The 18,439-nt window shown below is 42.7% G+C and overlaps 1 protein-coding gene across 1 annotated transcript in view; it reads left to right on the top strand.

Moving 5' to 3' along the window:
- LOC126204268 (protein O-mannosyl-transferase TMTC2-like) overlaps positions 1–18,439 on the top strand; it is a 176,885-nt gene that overhangs the window by 107,830 nt on the left and 50,616 nt on the right. The window contains exons 7-8 of the mRNA XM_049938657.1: positions 580–694; positions 13,858–13,943. Coding sequence (XP_049794614.1) covers positions 580–694; positions 13,858–13,943 — 201 coding nt within the window. The remainder of the gene's footprint in view (positions 1–579; positions 695–13,857; positions 13,944–18,439) is intronic.

Raw genomic sequence — 18,439 nt, 5'->3', positions numbered from 1 at the left:
AAGCTCGATAGATGATGCCAGTCTGCAGATGGGATTTGAAAGTAACTAACTACTTAACTGGCCGTCACAAGTGTACAGTAAACAGAATGCGTTAAATCAAACTACTACAAGGCAAGTATGAGCCTGCACCACACGGAATCCTAACAAAGGAGAAAAGAAAAAAACAGGGAGAACACATCATAACACAACCCAAAAAGGCTCTGTCACGGAAGCAGTTTTTGTTCATTTAACTATTGATGTTGGTATTTCCTTTCTACTAATTAGTGAAAATTTCAATTAGGTGTGCCCTAATGGCATGCTTAGGAACATAATAACAAGCATCAAGACGATTACCTTAACATCCGACTTATTGTCCGAATTTTCTTTTTTACGGTTATAAGCAAACGCTCTTTTATTTACCAACTACGTTGCAATGTGTCCTACTATTTTTCTTTCTTTTTAAACAGATCATCCGTCTATGAAGTGGTATTCAGTCTAAACCAGTAATGATACAATTTGAGTGACATGAGTGTGAGATATAGACAGTAGAGACACTTTGAGCTTTAGTTGCAGACGATGAACATTTGCGTTGCGTTGCAGCGTACGGCAACCTGGGCTGCGTGCTGAGTTCTGCGGGCCGCCTGGAGGAGGCGGAGTGGGCGCTGAGGCAGGCGCTCAAGCACAGGCCCAACATGGCGGACGTTCACTACAACCTGTGAGTACCACAGCGAGCGTAGCAAGGGTAGACGTACTGATATTCATTAAACAGTGTAAACTTCTATTCTATAGAGAGGCATTCGTACGAATAACTGCTGTCATCGAGAGATCGTTTGAAGTACGTAAAGCAGGTTGAAGAACGGTAAGTGGCTCAGTAGCCTGTTCGGTGTCCATGAGTATTGCTCCAATGTTGACTGTGCTGCAATCCCACAGCTGCTGAAGGGTGTATGGAGCTTGTTGCACGCAGTAGCCGTACCTAATACGCTTTTCCCATATGCATACCATTCGATTATGAATCGAGGAACGTCAGAGCATTCCCATGGACGTTCTCGATATGGACTGATTGTGAAATATTGTGTCCTGAAGGTGTGAACGGGTCACCGACACCAGCGACTGAACGCCGATGGCTGTTACATCATCTTATTCTCATATCACCGCATACATTCACTGCTGACTATTGAAACTGCAACACCATGAAGACGGCATGCAATAGACTTACTGGGTGAAAGTGTGCATCACGATTCGATATGCAGATAATTAGCATTTCAGCACAAACACGAGAAGGAAGTAGGATTAGTGCATCTACACTCAGCCTTCCAGGAGTACGTAACGTTTTACACTGCCTCGCAAAATAGTTTTGCACTGTGACTTCGTTCAATTACACACCACCGGCAGGTTGTAACTGACTGAAGATGCAGTTCTCTGTGACATGTTGAACGGTCTCCAGATAGTAATAGTGATGTTCATGTTTAGCGTTCTTACCAGGCCTAATAAGGTATATAACGGGGATTAACAGCATCAACTACTGAGTCATCACTATAAGGGACACGGACATGCAAAGTACTCTTGTGAAACAGTATTTCAGCATCTGACAGAGTGACCATTTTGGGGACTGGTCGAATCATGCAGTATCGAGATTCGTGGGACGTTCGGATGTGACAGTGGCTTGATGTTGGACTGAATGCGAACGTAAGGGAATGCACCACGTCGGTCTGCCACAAGGGAGCAACGCCACACTGTAACTTATTCACATCTGCGCCTGCCATCCAAGAATAAATAATGGACTTCCTGCAACATTCTACATCATCGCGTACAACTGGCCAGGGACTAATAGCAGCCGGACTAAAGAGTTATAGTCCCATATGTAGGCTGCCGTTAGCACCACAACACAATCGGCTGCGTTTGGAGTGAGAAGCACGGACTGCTGATGAATGGAGTCGCATTGTGTTCAGTGTTGAATCACGCTCCTCCACCACACCAAATGGCCGTCTTTGACGAGTAAGGTGACGGCCTGGGGGAATGTCTCGTTCTTTGATTGTTTGAAGAGGAACAGTGGTGTTACTCTTGGCACCATCGTGTGGGGAGGTGTCAGGCATGACTTTAGGTCATTGCTCGTAGCGACTAAGGGAACTCCGATGGCTCAACGACACGTCACGGACATTCTGCGTCCTCAACGTGTTGCCTCCCATGCGACAATATCGGTTGGTTGGTTGGTTTGTGGTATAAAGAGAGCAAACTACAGGGCCATCAGTCTCTTTTTCCTCAACCAAACACGTGTCAAGGTAAAACAATTAAAAATAAAGGAGCTTGGGGAACTAAAAGGGCGTAAAACTAACGGGGAACCACACCGAAAGAGCAAACGAAAGAAGCGAACCAACGGGGGAAACGTACACCAAAAGGAAAAGTAGAGGAAGGTATTAAAATCATATAGTAGATGGCCTGGGCTGGCTGATCACAACGATAAAAAAGGATGAGCCAGCCACTATGCAACATATTAAATTCGCCAGCCTAAAAGACAATGAGAGAAGGACACATTTGGGGAAAGACCAACACCAAACCAAACAAAACAAAATGCAAAGAAAGAGTGGCGAAGAGGTAAAGTAGATGGAGTGTGGAGGCCTGGGAGAGAAGGTCAGACGCCCAACCTCTCACGAATATAACGTAAAATAATTCGGCCGTTGAGGCATTGTCGCCCAACAGCGTAGGTGGGGTGCTGGGAAGGTTAAAAGTCCACCGCAGAGCAGTTGAAGTCAGACTTGGAATCCTGCATTCAGCCTGGAGAGAAAGATGCGGTCCCAGAGATCGAGGACCACCCCCGACGGTGGCAGGAGGGAGACTGCAGACGTCAGTTCAGACCCACTCGCCGCTTCCCCCACCACCTCCAGTAGCCGCCGCGCCGGCCGCACCGAAGACACCAGGAGAGAAACGGTGGAGGTGATAACGGCTAGTATATATAGGGCGCCGAGAGGAACAGCACAGCATTCGTTGGGAACCACCTGAAGATGGCAGCATGTACATCTGCCGAAATATTGTGGAGAAATTACGACGTTACCCCGTCGGATACCCGAGAGCTGTTCAAATTGCAATTTTTGTTTACAACAGTGTATGTAGGCATTCTGAAATGTTGGTACCCTAGAAAATTGTAGCGCCAGAATTATGTCGACGTATAAGTATCAATTTTATTTCCGTAAAATATGGATGTTTTCGATATATCGTGGCATCTCAGTGGCCGGTCCGCTGTATAGATGGTCGGCAGCTACACCTGCACCTCACTTGGTCGCAGAGAATCCTGGAATTGTACCTCTGTTAGTCTCGAATTACGTTGTATTTTTGAGAAATTCTGTTCACTGACCAAAAGTATTTGACCAGAAACGGGCGGTCAGACTGACATACGTTGTGCGCTCGCGAACTTCGTGTAGGCTGTTGTTCAGGTACCTTTGAATTCTAATTCTGATGTCCCTTTACATATATTTATTCCATTATGGGGTTTATTGTTGACAGATTGACTCGTTCAAAAGAAACTACAACATTCATCTGAGTATTAGACGGAAAAAAACGACATGCACTTGGATAATACTTCCCTAAGTATTATACAAAAAGGTGTGCGGTAAGGAACACATTTCGTTTTTAGTAGGCTTTTAGCAAAACAGAAGAAATAGTCTGATAAACCCTAAGTCACACTACTTCTGTTCCATACAGAAATTTCTCGCACTCTTTTTCGTGTTTCATATTTTCTTTGGTTCTTTCGTTCATAAATTCTATAATCAGAATTTTGTGATCTATGTATTGACTCGTTCTATGACAAATAGCTCCAGTTACCATTGGCCTACAGAACATATTAGGTAAGCGAAATAAACAAATGTCGCTCTCTTTCCGTAACCAACAAAATCTCCGTTTCCACCTCTATTCCTCACGTAGTCCAACGCTTTAGTTGGAATTTTGAGACTGGGCGTTATCATGATGAGGGCATCTCTTCTTCTCGTTTTGACGTTCGCTAGTTTTTTATTGATATTCGTCGCCAACATGCTGCAGAACCGCTTCACGTTTCAAAAACATCCATTATTACATTCCTTCACTGGGTCTCCAACCAATCGCCGGCGTCACGAAACCGAGTAGCAAAATGTTGGTGATATATATCTGCACGCGGGTACATTATAGTGTAACCGAGGATCACACAGTGTCCGTCCCAATTAATGCCTTTCTCTTGTGTGTGTGTGTGTGTGTGGGTGGGTGGGTGGGTGGGTGGGTGGGTGGGTGGGTGGGTGGGTGGGAGGGTGGGTGGGTGAGTGAGTGAGTTGCCTGTGTATAAATTGATTCCTGCTGCTTTACAGGGGATTCCAGCACGGACGGGACATGTTGCGAGTCTCTTCGCTTAGTGGAATGTCAGATATTCCGAGTATAGGCAGGTTTCATTTTCACATACCCAGTAGAACTTCAGTTAATTTCATTAAATATATGCTTAAGCTAAATTTGTTTTCAAGAACGTTCCAGTTATAACAGCAATATGCAAATTCAAAGTTACTGAAACTGGGCACAAATACGAATTAAAAAACTTCACCTCATGTGTTAAACTATACGACTACAATCTGCGTACAAACATCAACTACTGAAAAATTCTGTATTTGTTTTAGCTGACGTGAGGACTGTGGCGAAAAGTACTGGATGCACGCAATGAAGTTTTTATGATGGCGACGAGATTAATATCATTTTCCAGAAATTTGCAGCGCTGGTTTGAAGATACTATCATCGTTTTGTTTTTACCTGCTGAAGTTTACCGTATAATAAATGCCTTTGTATTCGCTTTCTCTACGGATTGTTAAGTTCGTGAGTATTACGAACATTATTAGGCATAAGTGACATCTAGAAAATTTGTGTCTATCACTGAGGCATTTCTGCTAATTAATACGTATGTTGCACTTAAAACCGTCACGTTGTGAATTGCAAAAAACATATTCGCGATAAGAAAGATTCGTATGTTATGAACCATCTGCTTAGTACAAATTTACTAAGCTTGCAGTCGTAGTCTGTCTAATTTCAACAACGCAGTGACGCATATAAAATCCTGCGCAGCATTCTTCCTGCTGCGTAGGATAACATCAAACCATCTCCATTTGTCGTACTTAGAGAGGCAGCGGGTGATAACACCAGGTATTCGAAATCTGTGGAAGTGGTGTTCATATCTGGAGGACGAGATTTGTTTTACGTGTTTTCCCAAACGATGGTACGTTTCAAATGACATTGTCAATTGCCTGTCCTCTTCTGATCCTCTTCGGGTAGTAGCCCAAACTACATCCTAGTCTCTGACATTCCTTTTCTAACGAAGAAGACGCTGATCAGCAGTGATCCAGTTCGATACAGTTGAGTAATCTTCTCCGTTCTGAGCTCCTGCACAGCATCTTTTGCAACACATTGTAATATGTGCCTGGCTTTCGGAAGCTTTATTTTGACTACAGGTTGTTCCATTATAGCGCATCTTTTGCACATTACAGTTACTCGTAGGTGACCTTACCTCGGACATCAGTGGAATACTAGGACTTGCGTTTTCTGCGTCGGTTATTGAGAACGCCGCCATTAGTCTTCTCAGGATATATTCCACCGCCGAGGCAGTCGAATGATTAACACATTTTTTACTCAAGAAAAATTCCTGTTAGGCCAAGTCATACTAGAGAGACTGCCTGTAGCCTAGCTGTGAGGGAACCGCATTCCGCATCTACACGTTATTCTAAAGATGCAACACCCAGTAAACATCTTGATTCTGATTTTAAATGTACGTCCCATTCAGAATGGGATGCGTGGGCAATAGTTCCATTTGAAAGGATGAATTAATATCGGAGAAGCATTGTCTGCCAGAGGAAGTCGGTTCAATTTTCGTTGGAAGATGCAGGTACCGACATCCCAAACCCCTTGACACAACAGATCCGTGCGAAGCTGCGTCATTAAAAGGACGTAACAAAAAGAGCGAGAAAGAGTTTCTGATTATTGTCGGCGCTCATTTCTTCGATCGTAAGAAACTCTTTGCAGGACGTTGTAAGAGAGATTATAACGCGCAAAAGCTTTGCATAAGCAAGGGAAGGTAAATTTTCGGTGGCAATACGAATATTCATGTGTATATTAGGTTTGGAGATTTAAAGTATATTGAAGATATAATTGGCGAAAATGTGTGGCTGTTTGGAAGCATTAATGACGTATTTGATAGTGATACATGTCGGTCAGGTAGAAATGTTCTACGGGACGTTAACAAAAGTGATGTGCATGAGGAGTCGTCATTGCATTTTACCCTGCGTCTGTGTTATAGGGCACTCGGACGTCTGCTGTCTTGTCCTTTGACAAGTGCACATTAGATGTTACACCCAGTTAGCCAGATACATTGGCTGGCGACACGAGATGTCGCTAGGTCGCGTATCGCTAAGAGCTCTGTATGCAGATCTCTCGCTCGTCTGTGGATCTCTCTCGGCTGAATGCCTCTTCCCCCACTACCACACTACGCTGAGTGGGAAAACGGCGAAACTGCGAACACATGCCTTTAGATGGCAATGCAGTCGATCGAGAAACATTGAACACCTCACATGGGGCTCTTTTTCATATTTCTCTACAACATATATCGCAAACATACCAATTTTCACAGTAATAAACTTTTTTTTGTTCGCTGAAAACATAATAAAATTTATATCACGCAGAAACTAACAGCTCATGGACAGTCACAAATAGTTTTGCAGAGTTTTCTCACTCATGATGGTACGTTATCGTGAATTCTTAAGTTTCATAACTGAGGAAAGGTTTTTCGCAGATATATTTTTATAGAAACAGAAATGTCATATTTGCAGCCACATTGTGGGGTGCGGGAACTCTTCGCAAGGGAAACTTCGTAGAATCTTTGACAGTTTTAGTGTAAAAGAATTTTTCTTTTAAAAGGGAATTACACTGCAGACCTGTCGGTTCCATCTGCACATGCGCAGAGGTGCGTTCAACTGGAGTGGCAAATGGCCTCGCAAACAGCTCAAAACCAGATGTGAGACTGGCATTGTCCTTAAAACGTTTAGAGAATTGCTCCTGAAATTCCTTCAGCGTCGCAGTGAATTCTTCAAAATTCGCCTTTTCTTTAATACCAGAGAGCTTAGGAAAGTGGACGGTGTTTTATTTCAGTAGTTGTCCCTTCCACAGTGTATCAACTTTCATCATCAAATTTGAAATAACTTTCTTCTCACCTTGTAACGTGTTACTGATGGCGTTCAAGTCTGCAATGAAACCCACTGGAAAATGCTAGGTCTGTAGTCTATTTTGGTTCTAATTTTTGTACCTGCTTTCCTTTTCCCTTCAGTAATTATAGAATAATGGGTCTTAAAAAGAAGAAACATTCCAAGAGTTATTCAACTTAACCAACGCACTTCGTGCCAATATGTACGTTTCCATACTCTTCGTCCGTTTCCAACAAAAACAGTTGAATCTGTCGGCATAATAACGAACGCAATTTCAAAAAATTTAGTATCCATTTCGCCAGTTTCGTCATTAACACAAAGTGCTGCTTGATGTACCAAACAATGAATCCCGTACAAATCATGTATAGGTGTTGTAATTTTCTACTCTTTCATCATCAACTACATCACTAAATTCTTTGTTCATGCTGTTATAATGCCATCGCATAGTAAAGTTACCGTGCCCGCGGTTTATGTTATAGCGTAATAGACACTAAGAATTCTCAGCCCGTCTTCGAAAAAATTCTGTGATTACCGTTAATTTTTAAAGTTTAGCGACAACAGAGAGCTAGATTGCCTCTTTTTGAGTAACCGTCACTGGACCTTTGAACTTCCTTTGTGTCACGTGCAAATAGCTAGGGATAAACAGCACTGCCCTGAACGAAAAATGCCGCACCAAATGCCAGAGGGAACAGTATCGCACACGACAAATAAATCAACTGTCAAATTGTACCGAGTGGTGCCGGGATGGACCGAGAAAAGCCGAGCCGGATTTAAGGGAGCCAAGGTCTAAAGGTTAATGGGGGACAAGCCAAATATCGTATCGCACGCATGCAGCACCTTATGCAGCCGGGCAGCAATTGGATGTTTCATGAGGATAACGGTAAATGATGACGAGGTCTTTGCAAGTCTAAAAATCAACTAGTATTTATGCGGTGCTCTCCGGTCATATACACAGAGCGCAGGAATCTGGGCACAAGACTGCTAAACCGGTAAACTAAGCTGACACTGGGCGCGACGGCTGATGGGAGCGACAATAAATGGGAAATGCCTTTACGGCCGCTCCGTCCTACCACAACGCCCAGTGTCAGCTTAAAAGTGGGACTCCTATGCAGCGTCTGCCGCACTGTACTGCTACAGACGGTGTTAGACGGGACTGTGTCCCATGTTGCGTCAGCTGCATGCGGCTGCGGCCCAGCCGGTCTGAGAGCAGTCTAGCAAAGGAGAACACGGCAGCACGTCCGAGGGAAACGTAGTTCACGGCGGTGGGAGATGAGAAACTGGTAGAAATTGTTTCTAAATTTCCTTGTATCTACGATGTATCGTTACCAGTATACAAGGACCAAACAAACTGTGAAGGATAATGCTTGGAGAGAGATAGCGGAATTCGTGGAAAGAACAAGTGAGAAAAATACATTATACTTTCCGTTTATTCATAGTGTTTATTTCTTAGCAGTAAAGGAAACAAAACAAAAATTCGGAGTAGGTATTAAAATCCATGGAGAAGAAATAAAAACTTTGAGGTTCGCCGATGACGTTGTAATTCTGTCAGAGACAGCAAAGGACTTGGAAGAGCAGTTGAACGGAATGGATGGTGTCTTGAAGGGAGGATATAAGATGAACATCAACAAAAGCAAAACGAGGATAATGGAATGTATTCGAATTAAGTCGGGTGATGTTGAGGGTATTAGATTAGGAAATGAGACACTTAAAGTAGTAAAGGAGTTTTGCTATTTGGGGAGCAAAATAACTGATGATGGTCGAAGTAGAGAGGATATAAAATGTAGACTGGCAATGGCAAGGAAAGCGTTCCTGAAGAAGAGAAATTTGTTAACATCGAGTATAGATTTAAGTGTCAGGAAGTATTTTCTGAAAGTATTTGTATGGAGTGTAGCCATGTATGGAAGTGAAACATGGACGATAAATAGTTTGGACAAGAAGAGAATAGAAGCTTTCGAAATGTGGTGCTACAGAAGAATGCTGAAGATTAGATGGGTAGATCACATAACTAATGAGGAGGTACTGAATAGGATTGCGGAGAAGAGGAGTTTGTGGCACAACTTGACCAGAAGAAGGGATCGGTTGGTAGGACATGTTCTGAGGCATCCAGGGATCACCAATTTAGTATTGGAGGGCAGCATGGAGGGTAAAAATCGTAGGGGGAGACCAAGAGATGAATACACTAAGCAGATTCAGAAGGATGTAGGTTGCAGTAGGTACTGGGAGATGAAGAAGGTTGCACAGGATGGAGTAGCATGGAGAGCTGCATCAAACCAGTCTCAGGACTGAAGACCACAACAACAACAACATTACTTAGTTATCAGGCAAATAATGCATATTGTAATAAACCAGAATAAGTAGCATCGCCCCACAGTTATTATTATAATAATGAAGTGTACACAAAGTGAATACTAAAACCTGATGTAGGTTAAAATGGTCAATTTATTATAATGTGCATATAAATTTTTAAAGATTATTCAGTAACGCTAGGGTGTTCAAAGCCTAATGCATTCTGTTAACGTGATCACTTTGCCACGGTGTTACCGCTGCACCTCCAAGGCTGTTGAAGTATTCTGTAAATGAAACTCCCACAGAAAATCCATCAGCGTGTGCTTAACCACCACTCTTTGCTAACGGCCCAAGATTTTCAGTAGGTAGTGGTTCACTTCTGTTTAATTCAAAATGAGGCTCGTTATTTTTCTCTAAGAATGCATCTCTAAGTAAATTGTGTAAACAGCAAGCAACAATAATCAAATTATCAGTCGTTCCTGGCTTCAGACTGATCGGCGAATAAAATATGCGAAATACTTGACTTAACAGAGGAAGGCATTTTCAGAAACTCTATGAGCTCGTGAAGAAAGGTAGTTAAAAATAGCTTTTTTTTTTTCAGTACTAGCAACTCGACGAGAGAAAGGTTTCATCATGTTTGGATGTAAACGAAATGCCTCGTCCCCTACAAATACATGTGGCACTATTGTTTCCGAACCCGGTAGCTTAGTAGGCGGGGAAACATCCTACCACTTGAAAACAGTTTCCCAATATTACTTTTAGCAAAAATTCCATTGTCACCTTCTTTCCCATATGACCCGACATCAATGAAAATGAATTTGTAGTTCGCGTCAACCACAGCAAGAAGGGCGGCAGAGTAAAAATGTTTGTAGTTGTAACACAATGAGCCTGACAGTGCAGGGGAAAAAATTTCGCACACGTTTCCCGTCGATGGCACCAACACAGTTAGGAAATTGCTATTTTTCTTCAAATTCCTTACATTTTGATTTCAACTGGTTATGACATCGGTGGCAAAAGGATTGGCAATGACTTCTTACGTAGAACTGACACCACAACTTGTATGATTTTACCGATGTAAGATGGAGACATTATGATGGCAAATGCCAGTAATCTGAATGTTTCCCCTGTTGCCATAAACCTAAAAACAAAACAAAAATAAGCTGGTGTAACTTTAAAAATTACTATTATTTTTACATCCAGCGAATATTAACGTACATAATTATTTGGAAGTTCTGCTTCCAGTAAAGCAAATAAATGGCCACTGGCTGATATGCTAACATTTTTAAACAAAATGGATCACAAGACAGTGTAAGTTGCCATACAATTTGCCTGTTTACGTTATTTTTTATTCCGTTTCAGTTTATTAGTGAGACTGAATTCCCTGTATTTTTCTAATATATTTCACAGAAGTACATACAACGTTGAGGCAAATGAAGTGCAAAGTCCACAATATGATGGTGAACCGAGTAACAGACAGGTGTGCCAGACATCGCAGACTTTGTCAGGAAAAGAAATTCATTCCGAAGACGTGGAAGGCATCGCGTCGTTCAGACCACCAAGGAAAAGGTCACGACAAAATGAAAAAATAATGGAGTTGATGAATTCTCGGGGGGCTGAGAGAGAAACGTTAATGAAAAGACTGGCTGAAGAAAAGCGTGATGATGACATCGATTTATTTTTTAAAAGTATCGCCCGCAAGCGTAAAAAAATTGATTCGTAATTTGATCAATGAAGCAAAAATGGGATCCTAGCAGATGCTTATTGATTTGGAGAATCACAGTTCATTTGAATACTTTTCTTCCGTGCGTCTTTCATCTCCGAGTACTTTCTCATTCTTAACAATTCCAACGACATCAAGTGTGGATAACACTGCCATCACACCATCTGACAACACAGAGACCGAAAAGCCAGGTTACGAACCCATTTAATGCTGCCATAAGTGTTAATTTCATATTTTTGAGTTGTGCTACTTTCATTTTTTACATTGTGTGCACTATTAATAAAGCAATAACACATTAATAAATTTTATTGTACATACCTCAATGTTAAAGCTAGTTTTTCATCTAGTGTTATAGGGTATGGATATCTGGGAGACGAATTCTTCCTGATATCTTCTTTGACGAGATCGAGAACATAGTTAAACTGCGCTATGTTCAACCTGAAATACTCTCTAAATTTCTGGTCATTTTTAACAAATGCCCATTGAAGAGCTGTTCACAATAGCCTTCCTCAGTTCTTGTGAGGTAAATCGGATGTGTTTCAGCATTTCCCTTACATAGCTGAAGCTGAATTTCTTCATCTTCAACGTCTTCTAACAATAGATAAAACAACAAATCGCGCTCACTCATCCTTTCGGCACAGACGCAGCAGGCCAACTAAACACTGTGCGGCCGCCGCTCTATGGGAATCGGCAGCTGTGCGTCAGCCGCACAACGTCAGACGCATAACGACTGCCGCATGCGTCAAACGCGGCATAGGAATCCTACCTTTAGGTTACGTGTACAGTAAATCGGCAGCGAATCCTTGCCGAGTACACTTGTGTCGAGTCTCTGATGCGTGGCGGATTACAGCGTTACAGACACAGAATATTTTGCGACCAGAGAGCGATGTTTTATGTAAATGCCTTAAAAATTTTACCGCCAGTTTAGGACTCTGTTTCAGGAGAGTTGCACCGTTAAACACTTAAGAGTAATTCCGCAATCCTGTGGTCGTGAACTATGCTGGCCAGCGTTAACCTTCATACGTGTGGTAGACTTTGTACCATGTACTCGACGTTCGCACGCAGGAATCAGCAATCGCTTAGGCACTGAAGCATAACGGGGTTGCATATGCACAAGGCGTTGCCTCCCCAGACTGCGTCGACCACAAGAGGACGACATACCGCAGGACAAGCGCCACAAGAGGCCCTCCGCGCCAGGGGCCTACCTCCTCCGACATGTTACGTGTCACGTGTGAGGAGCTGGATACGAATTCCCCCGCGTCCCGGATATATAGGGCGGAGCAAGTCAAAACATCTTTTTAAATGTCTTCTATTGTATGATTTATGTCTTTCGGCTGAAGAGCAGCGCATATGCTGCTGCCAGCTCTCCCCGATGTGGAACTGAAATACAACAAAGAAAAAAAAATAACATCGGCAGTCCGCTCCGCCGAAGCTCTGGTCCAACTCATACGCCGGTTCTTAGGAGCCTATCAGTCAGAGCCCGGAAGGGAGACACCTCAGCGGGATCTACGACATTCCAGCGATATCCCGAAACGTACCTGTCGGCCAATTACACCGCACGTTCAACCGCCGTTGTTAGGAATTATCAGTGACATAGTCTTCGCATCGCAGTAAGTTTACTCACTGTGTGTTCCAGACGTAAGCCAGTTAGTGTCTGCAAAGTTATACTATTTTTTATTGAGAGGAGCTTTTCCTTTCTTTTTGCGCGACCGCTACGGTCGCAGGTTCGAATCCTGCCTCGGGCATCGATGTGTGTGATATCCTTAGGTTATTTAGGTTTAAGTAGTTCTAAGTACTAGGGGACTGATGACCTCAGCAGTTAAGTCCCATAGTGCTCAGAGCCTTTCTTTTTAAATCACTTTACTCAAGTCGAAATGAATCCTTATTTTTGACTACCTGTGTCTTATTATCGCTTATGAAGCATCTCCTCGTGGAAGATACAGCACTTTGTTTTCGAACTGTTTCATTGCATTAGATATTTGTGGCACTCTCAGTAATATGGTATGTATTGAGTTCGGTGATATATAAACCGTGTGGTGACACTATCACATTTCTGACGATTATGAGCGTTAGTGTTTTATGGCAAGCATACAGCTTATAAACTTTTAAGGAGGTTCATTCTTCACCTGAGTGGATATTAGGATTTTCGTAGATTTTATAGTCAGTTGTTACGACTGAGAAATGGTGCATTCTGTAGAAGAATATATAAACTATTTGATAGTAAACATTGTTTCACATTACAATCCTATCTCATCATCCGCATCTTGCTCAGTAAATTTTAAACCTAGCATGAATATTTTAGTTACGCATAACGTTTAGCCGTTTCTTTCTGTGCTCTTTCAAGTTCTGCTGCACGCATAAAACGCGTATGGGAGAACTGATGATGAACCGACAGACTTACTACATATTAATTAATTAATAATAATCGCAAAACCCAACTAGGTTATTCAGTACTTTTGTGAGATACATATTCTGTCTTAGCACTAATAAATTATAGAGAGAATTGCTGGTAGCATCAGCAGTACGATGGGGCTAACACTCTGGTAATGTCCTGTATGGTGTAGTTTGTCACTGGAGCTGCGAAGACTCCGACGTAATCCAGGTTTATACACAGTGTCTATCCGCTAGCTTCTTTCTATTTCCGGCCATTACTTTCCCCTTTGTTTACCTGTGTTGCAGGGGCAACCTACTGCAGGCTAGAGGCCGCCCGGAGGAGGCGGAGCGCAGTTACCGGCTCGCCATCCACTACCGGCCCTCTCTCGCAGGTACGGCGACACTCCTAGACGTACACGAAGGGATTCCAGACTGGCCAAGTATTGCCGGCAAGCAAACAGCAGACCAGGCCGGTGTGGCACCTTCGTAATCTTCAAGACTTAAAGAGTCAAATACTCCGAAGCGCCAAAGAAACTGGTATAGGCATGCATATTCAAACACAGAGATATGTAAGTAGACAGAATACAGCGCTGCCTACATAAGACGGCAAGTGCCTGGTACAGTTGTTAGCTCCATTACCGCTTCTAGAATGCCAGCTTACCAAGATTTAAGTGAATTTGAACGTGGTGTCATAGTCAGCGCACGAGCGATGTGACTCACCACCTCCGAGGTAGCGATGAAGTGGGAATTTTTCCGTACGACCATTTCAGGAATGTACCGCGAACATCACGAATCCGGTAAAACATCAAACCTCCGACATCGCTGCTGCCGGAAAAAGATCCTGCAACAACGGGACAAACGGTGACTTAAGAGAATGGTTGAATGTGGCAGAAGTGCAGCCCTTTTGCAAATTGCTGCATATTTCACTGATGGGCCATCAAGAAGTGTCAGCGTGCGAACCATTCAACGAAACATCGATGATATGGGCTTTCGAAGCCGAAGGCACAATGGTGTACCCTTGATGACCGCACGACACAAAGCTTTAAGCTTCGCCTGGGCCCGTCGACACCGACGTTGGACTGTTGATGACTGGACACATATTACCTGGTCAGACAAGTCTTGTTTCAAATTGTATCGAGCGGATGGACGTGTACGGGTATGGAGGCTTTGCAATGGTGTGGGGCATATGCAGTTGGAGTGATATGGGACCCCTGATACGACCCTAACGGGTCACAGGTACGTAAGCATCCAGTCTGATCACCTGTATCCATTCATGTCCACTGTGCGTTCCGACTGACTTGGTCAACTACAATACGACAATGCGACACCCCACATGTCCAGAATTGCTGCACTATTCTGAGTTTATACTCTTCAGCTGGCAACCAGATGCCCCAGACACAAACATTATTGAGCATATCTGGAATGCCTTGCAACGTGCTGTTTAGAAGAGATCTCCACCCCTCGGAAGCTTACGGATTTATGGACAGTACTGCAGGATTTATGGTGTCAGTTCCCTCCAGCACTACTTGAGACATAAGTCGAGTGCATGCCACGTCGTCTTTCGGCACTTATGCGTGCTAAGGGGGGGCTGGGGGGAGGGGGGGTCCTCCACGATATTCGGCAGGTGTACCAGTTTCTCTGGCTGTCCAGTGTACTTTGTGAAATGGTTTGTCTGAAACTAAGAAATAAAATAACTATAAGAAACATTTCGTACGACTTTGAATTATATTCGAAATCATGTACAGCAAATTAGGTGTCTCTAACGTTTCTGTAAGCTATTTTATTTGTTGCGTTTGAAAAAATCATTTCATAGAATTACTGACCGTTACGTTTTTAGTTTTTTCCTAAGTTTAGAGTTTTGTTTATATATAAAGCATGAAGCATAACATATTTAAGTATCGGTATGGATTCTATTATTATTAAAGCTATATACATCAAGCGAAAGCAAAGAAGTTTCAGTATAATCTGTAGTTTGATTTTTTTTTCTTCAACAGTAAAGAATGAATTTCACAATCCCTACATCAGGTAGTTCTTGAAGAGATTAACTTTTTGAAACTTCATTTACATAGCTACCAGCACATTAATTTTTGCTTAGTTACCCAGATTCCTTTCATGCAGCGATTATATACATTGCGTTGTTTCTACGTACAAATGATGTAGTACACACACATTTTCTCTCCTCCACCACTTGCTAGCAATGGAAACCTGCTACCTGACAAGTGAGATGTCGGTTATGATATTCTGCTACGGTTTAGCAAATGGACGTAGCCTGCGAGCCCGTGCCCTCTATTTGAAAAGTATCTACAGCGCAGAATGCCATCTGATAATCAGTTCTACATCTACGTCCATACTCCGCAAGCAACCTGGCGGTGGGTGGCGGAGGGTACGTTGAGTACTTTTGTCGGTTCTCCCTTCTATTCCAGTCTCGTATTGTTCGTAGAGAGAAAGATTGTTGGTATGCCTCTGTGTGGGCTCTAATCTCTCTGATTTTATCCTCATGGTCTCCTCGCGAGATATACGTAGGAGGGAGCGATATAGTGCTTGACTCCTCGGTGAAGGTATGTTCTCTAAACTTCAACAGAAGCACGTTCCGAGCTACTGAGCAGTTCGGCAGATTTTTTCAGCATCTGAGAGTCACAGATATTATTGCACCTCGGAAGACTGACAATAGAAGACCCCGCACAGTCTGCACGCCTGATATGGAAGAGCGTTTGCTACGTTCAGTGGGAGAACCCACGTACGATTAGCAGCACCAGAAGGCGTGTGTGCCGGCCGGAGTGGCCGTGCGGTTCTAGGCGCTACAGTCTGGAACCGAGCGACCGCTACGGTCGCAGGTTCGGATCTTGCCTCGGGCATGGATGTGTGTGATGTCCTTAGGTTAGTTAGGTTTGATTAGTTCTAAGTTCTAAGCGACTGATGACCTCAGAAGTTAAGTCGCATAGTGCTCAGAGCCATTTGAAGAAGGCGTGTCTCACTCTCTTATCTCTTAGCTTCATATCTTGTTGTGGGTTTAGTGCACGCATTCAGTCGTGTCTCAGTACAGAAGGTTCTAGTATTTTCACCCACAGAGCGTAACCATAGCTAGCCACAGATGTAAAACCTCGTTACGACAGCCGTCGCCTCCTGATGCAAGAGGAGGAACTGACATGCCATGCGCTCCACGCCTCTCATACGGTTTTAGACCAACCAGGCGGTAAGTAATCATTATTCCGTGCTGTATAAAGTGCTCAGTATCTCATCATATCGCTACGCATACAGCGACACTACTGTGTTTCCAGACTGTCTGGCTTTCGCTAATGGTATACTTCCAGATACTCCAGTGTCCAGCTTACGACAATTCCTGATCTGTTTGCAGTTTACGTATACTTTACATACGACAAAAAAAATCTGTTCGGCTCTGCTACCAGATTCTGAGACAGAGTTTCACTGCGGAAACTTTTACAGACATCTCGCACAGATGTGCACACTACATTTGGAACTTGGGTAAAACATTGCCAATCGTAGAGAGCATATGCTCTTCTAAGTAGGACATATTGTTTTCTTTGTAAGCAATAGTATGCTAACTTGTTTTTCGGGCCATGTGAATGTGTTCAGCATCTTATTAATTTAACTGGTATAAATCTCTCACTTGCCGTGGACACTATTTCATTGAATTTAACACATTCAACACCGCTACCTTTCCCCTTTGATATCGTAGGTGAACTGGCGATTTTATATCAAATTTAAAGTATAATTACTCAACAGTCTAGCTCCTTAGAGGCCAAAATGTAGCATCATGTCAAACCCCATACTTCATAGATTATGAGATATGCTTGCATACACATATGTTCTCATTAGTACTGGTGTATTAATGTTGCCAAAAACATGGAAGAACTTCCTCCTGGAAAAGCTCTTACACTTTTTCACAAAGATTTCAAGTATAAATTAAAACAAATAGTAACTTCACAAGTTCATATTAATTTTATAACAAAAATTGAGTACATGTAATTTACGCATAATTTACTTCCAAATATTAGTCTTCAAAAGATTGTGGCAGACAAAGTTCAACATCGCAGTAATACAATTTGCTTGCTTTCCTCATACGCCTGCCAGTCTCTTTCTTTCCTTAGTCAGAGCAAACTTCACAGTAGTGTGAGACATTCACATTGTTGACAGTTTGTGGCACCTTTTCTATAAAATGGCGACCAAAATTCCTATCTAGCCTAGTGTTTCGGGTTGGTTCTAATGATCGAATATCTGCTCCTGCAGCTACCAAGTCCATTCCAACTTCATTTATAAATTCCGCTAGAGATATCTTCTGCTTGATGGTATCCATGTACAAAATAAATCAATCACGACAGATATTAGGAAAACGCGAAAGAAGAGTTTCTCCGGTACTTGATTGCCTTTCTTGTGAATGAGTAGTAGCTGTAAAGCTAATTGACATAGCCTATATAGTCTTGTTATGTCATAACTTCTGACAATATCTGGATTTTTTATTCTCATAAAACCTCCTTTTGAACATACAGAAAGTTCTTTGCTAGTTGCCTGATGTTTTGTGGAGTGGCAATATACATTACATTTCACTTCCTCAAAAAGAAAAAAAAAAACCTGTTCCGTCTGTCTTTTTTGAAGCTTGTTGGTAAGTGATGGACCCTTTGTGTTCTTCATGATGGTTCCGTCAGCTAGTATCTGATGTTACTAAGAGGGTGAGTCAAATGAACACCTTAAATCTGTAATAACATATCGAAATTTCGCGCCGTTATCCTGTAAGTTGGTAAGCGTGCTACAAACATCGCGCAGAATGGCCTGTAGGTGGCAGCGTAGTGCAGATGCACACATACCGTCGCAGTATTAGAATAAAGATGACCGCCCCACTTGCGACTTGCACCAGGGAAGAACAGCGTTC

This window comes from Schistocerca nitens, chromosome 9 (genome assembly GCF_023898315.1).
Source record: "Schistocerca nitens isolate TAMUIC-IGC-003100 chromosome 9, iqSchNite1.1, whole genome shotgun sequence".
Classification (NCBI taxonomy): Eukaryota; Metazoa; Arthropoda; class Insecta; order Orthoptera; family Acrididae; genus Schistocerca; species Schistocerca nitens.
The sequence above is the reverse complement of the archived record's forward strand: the minus strand, read 5'-3'. Positions and strand labels throughout refer to the sequence as shown.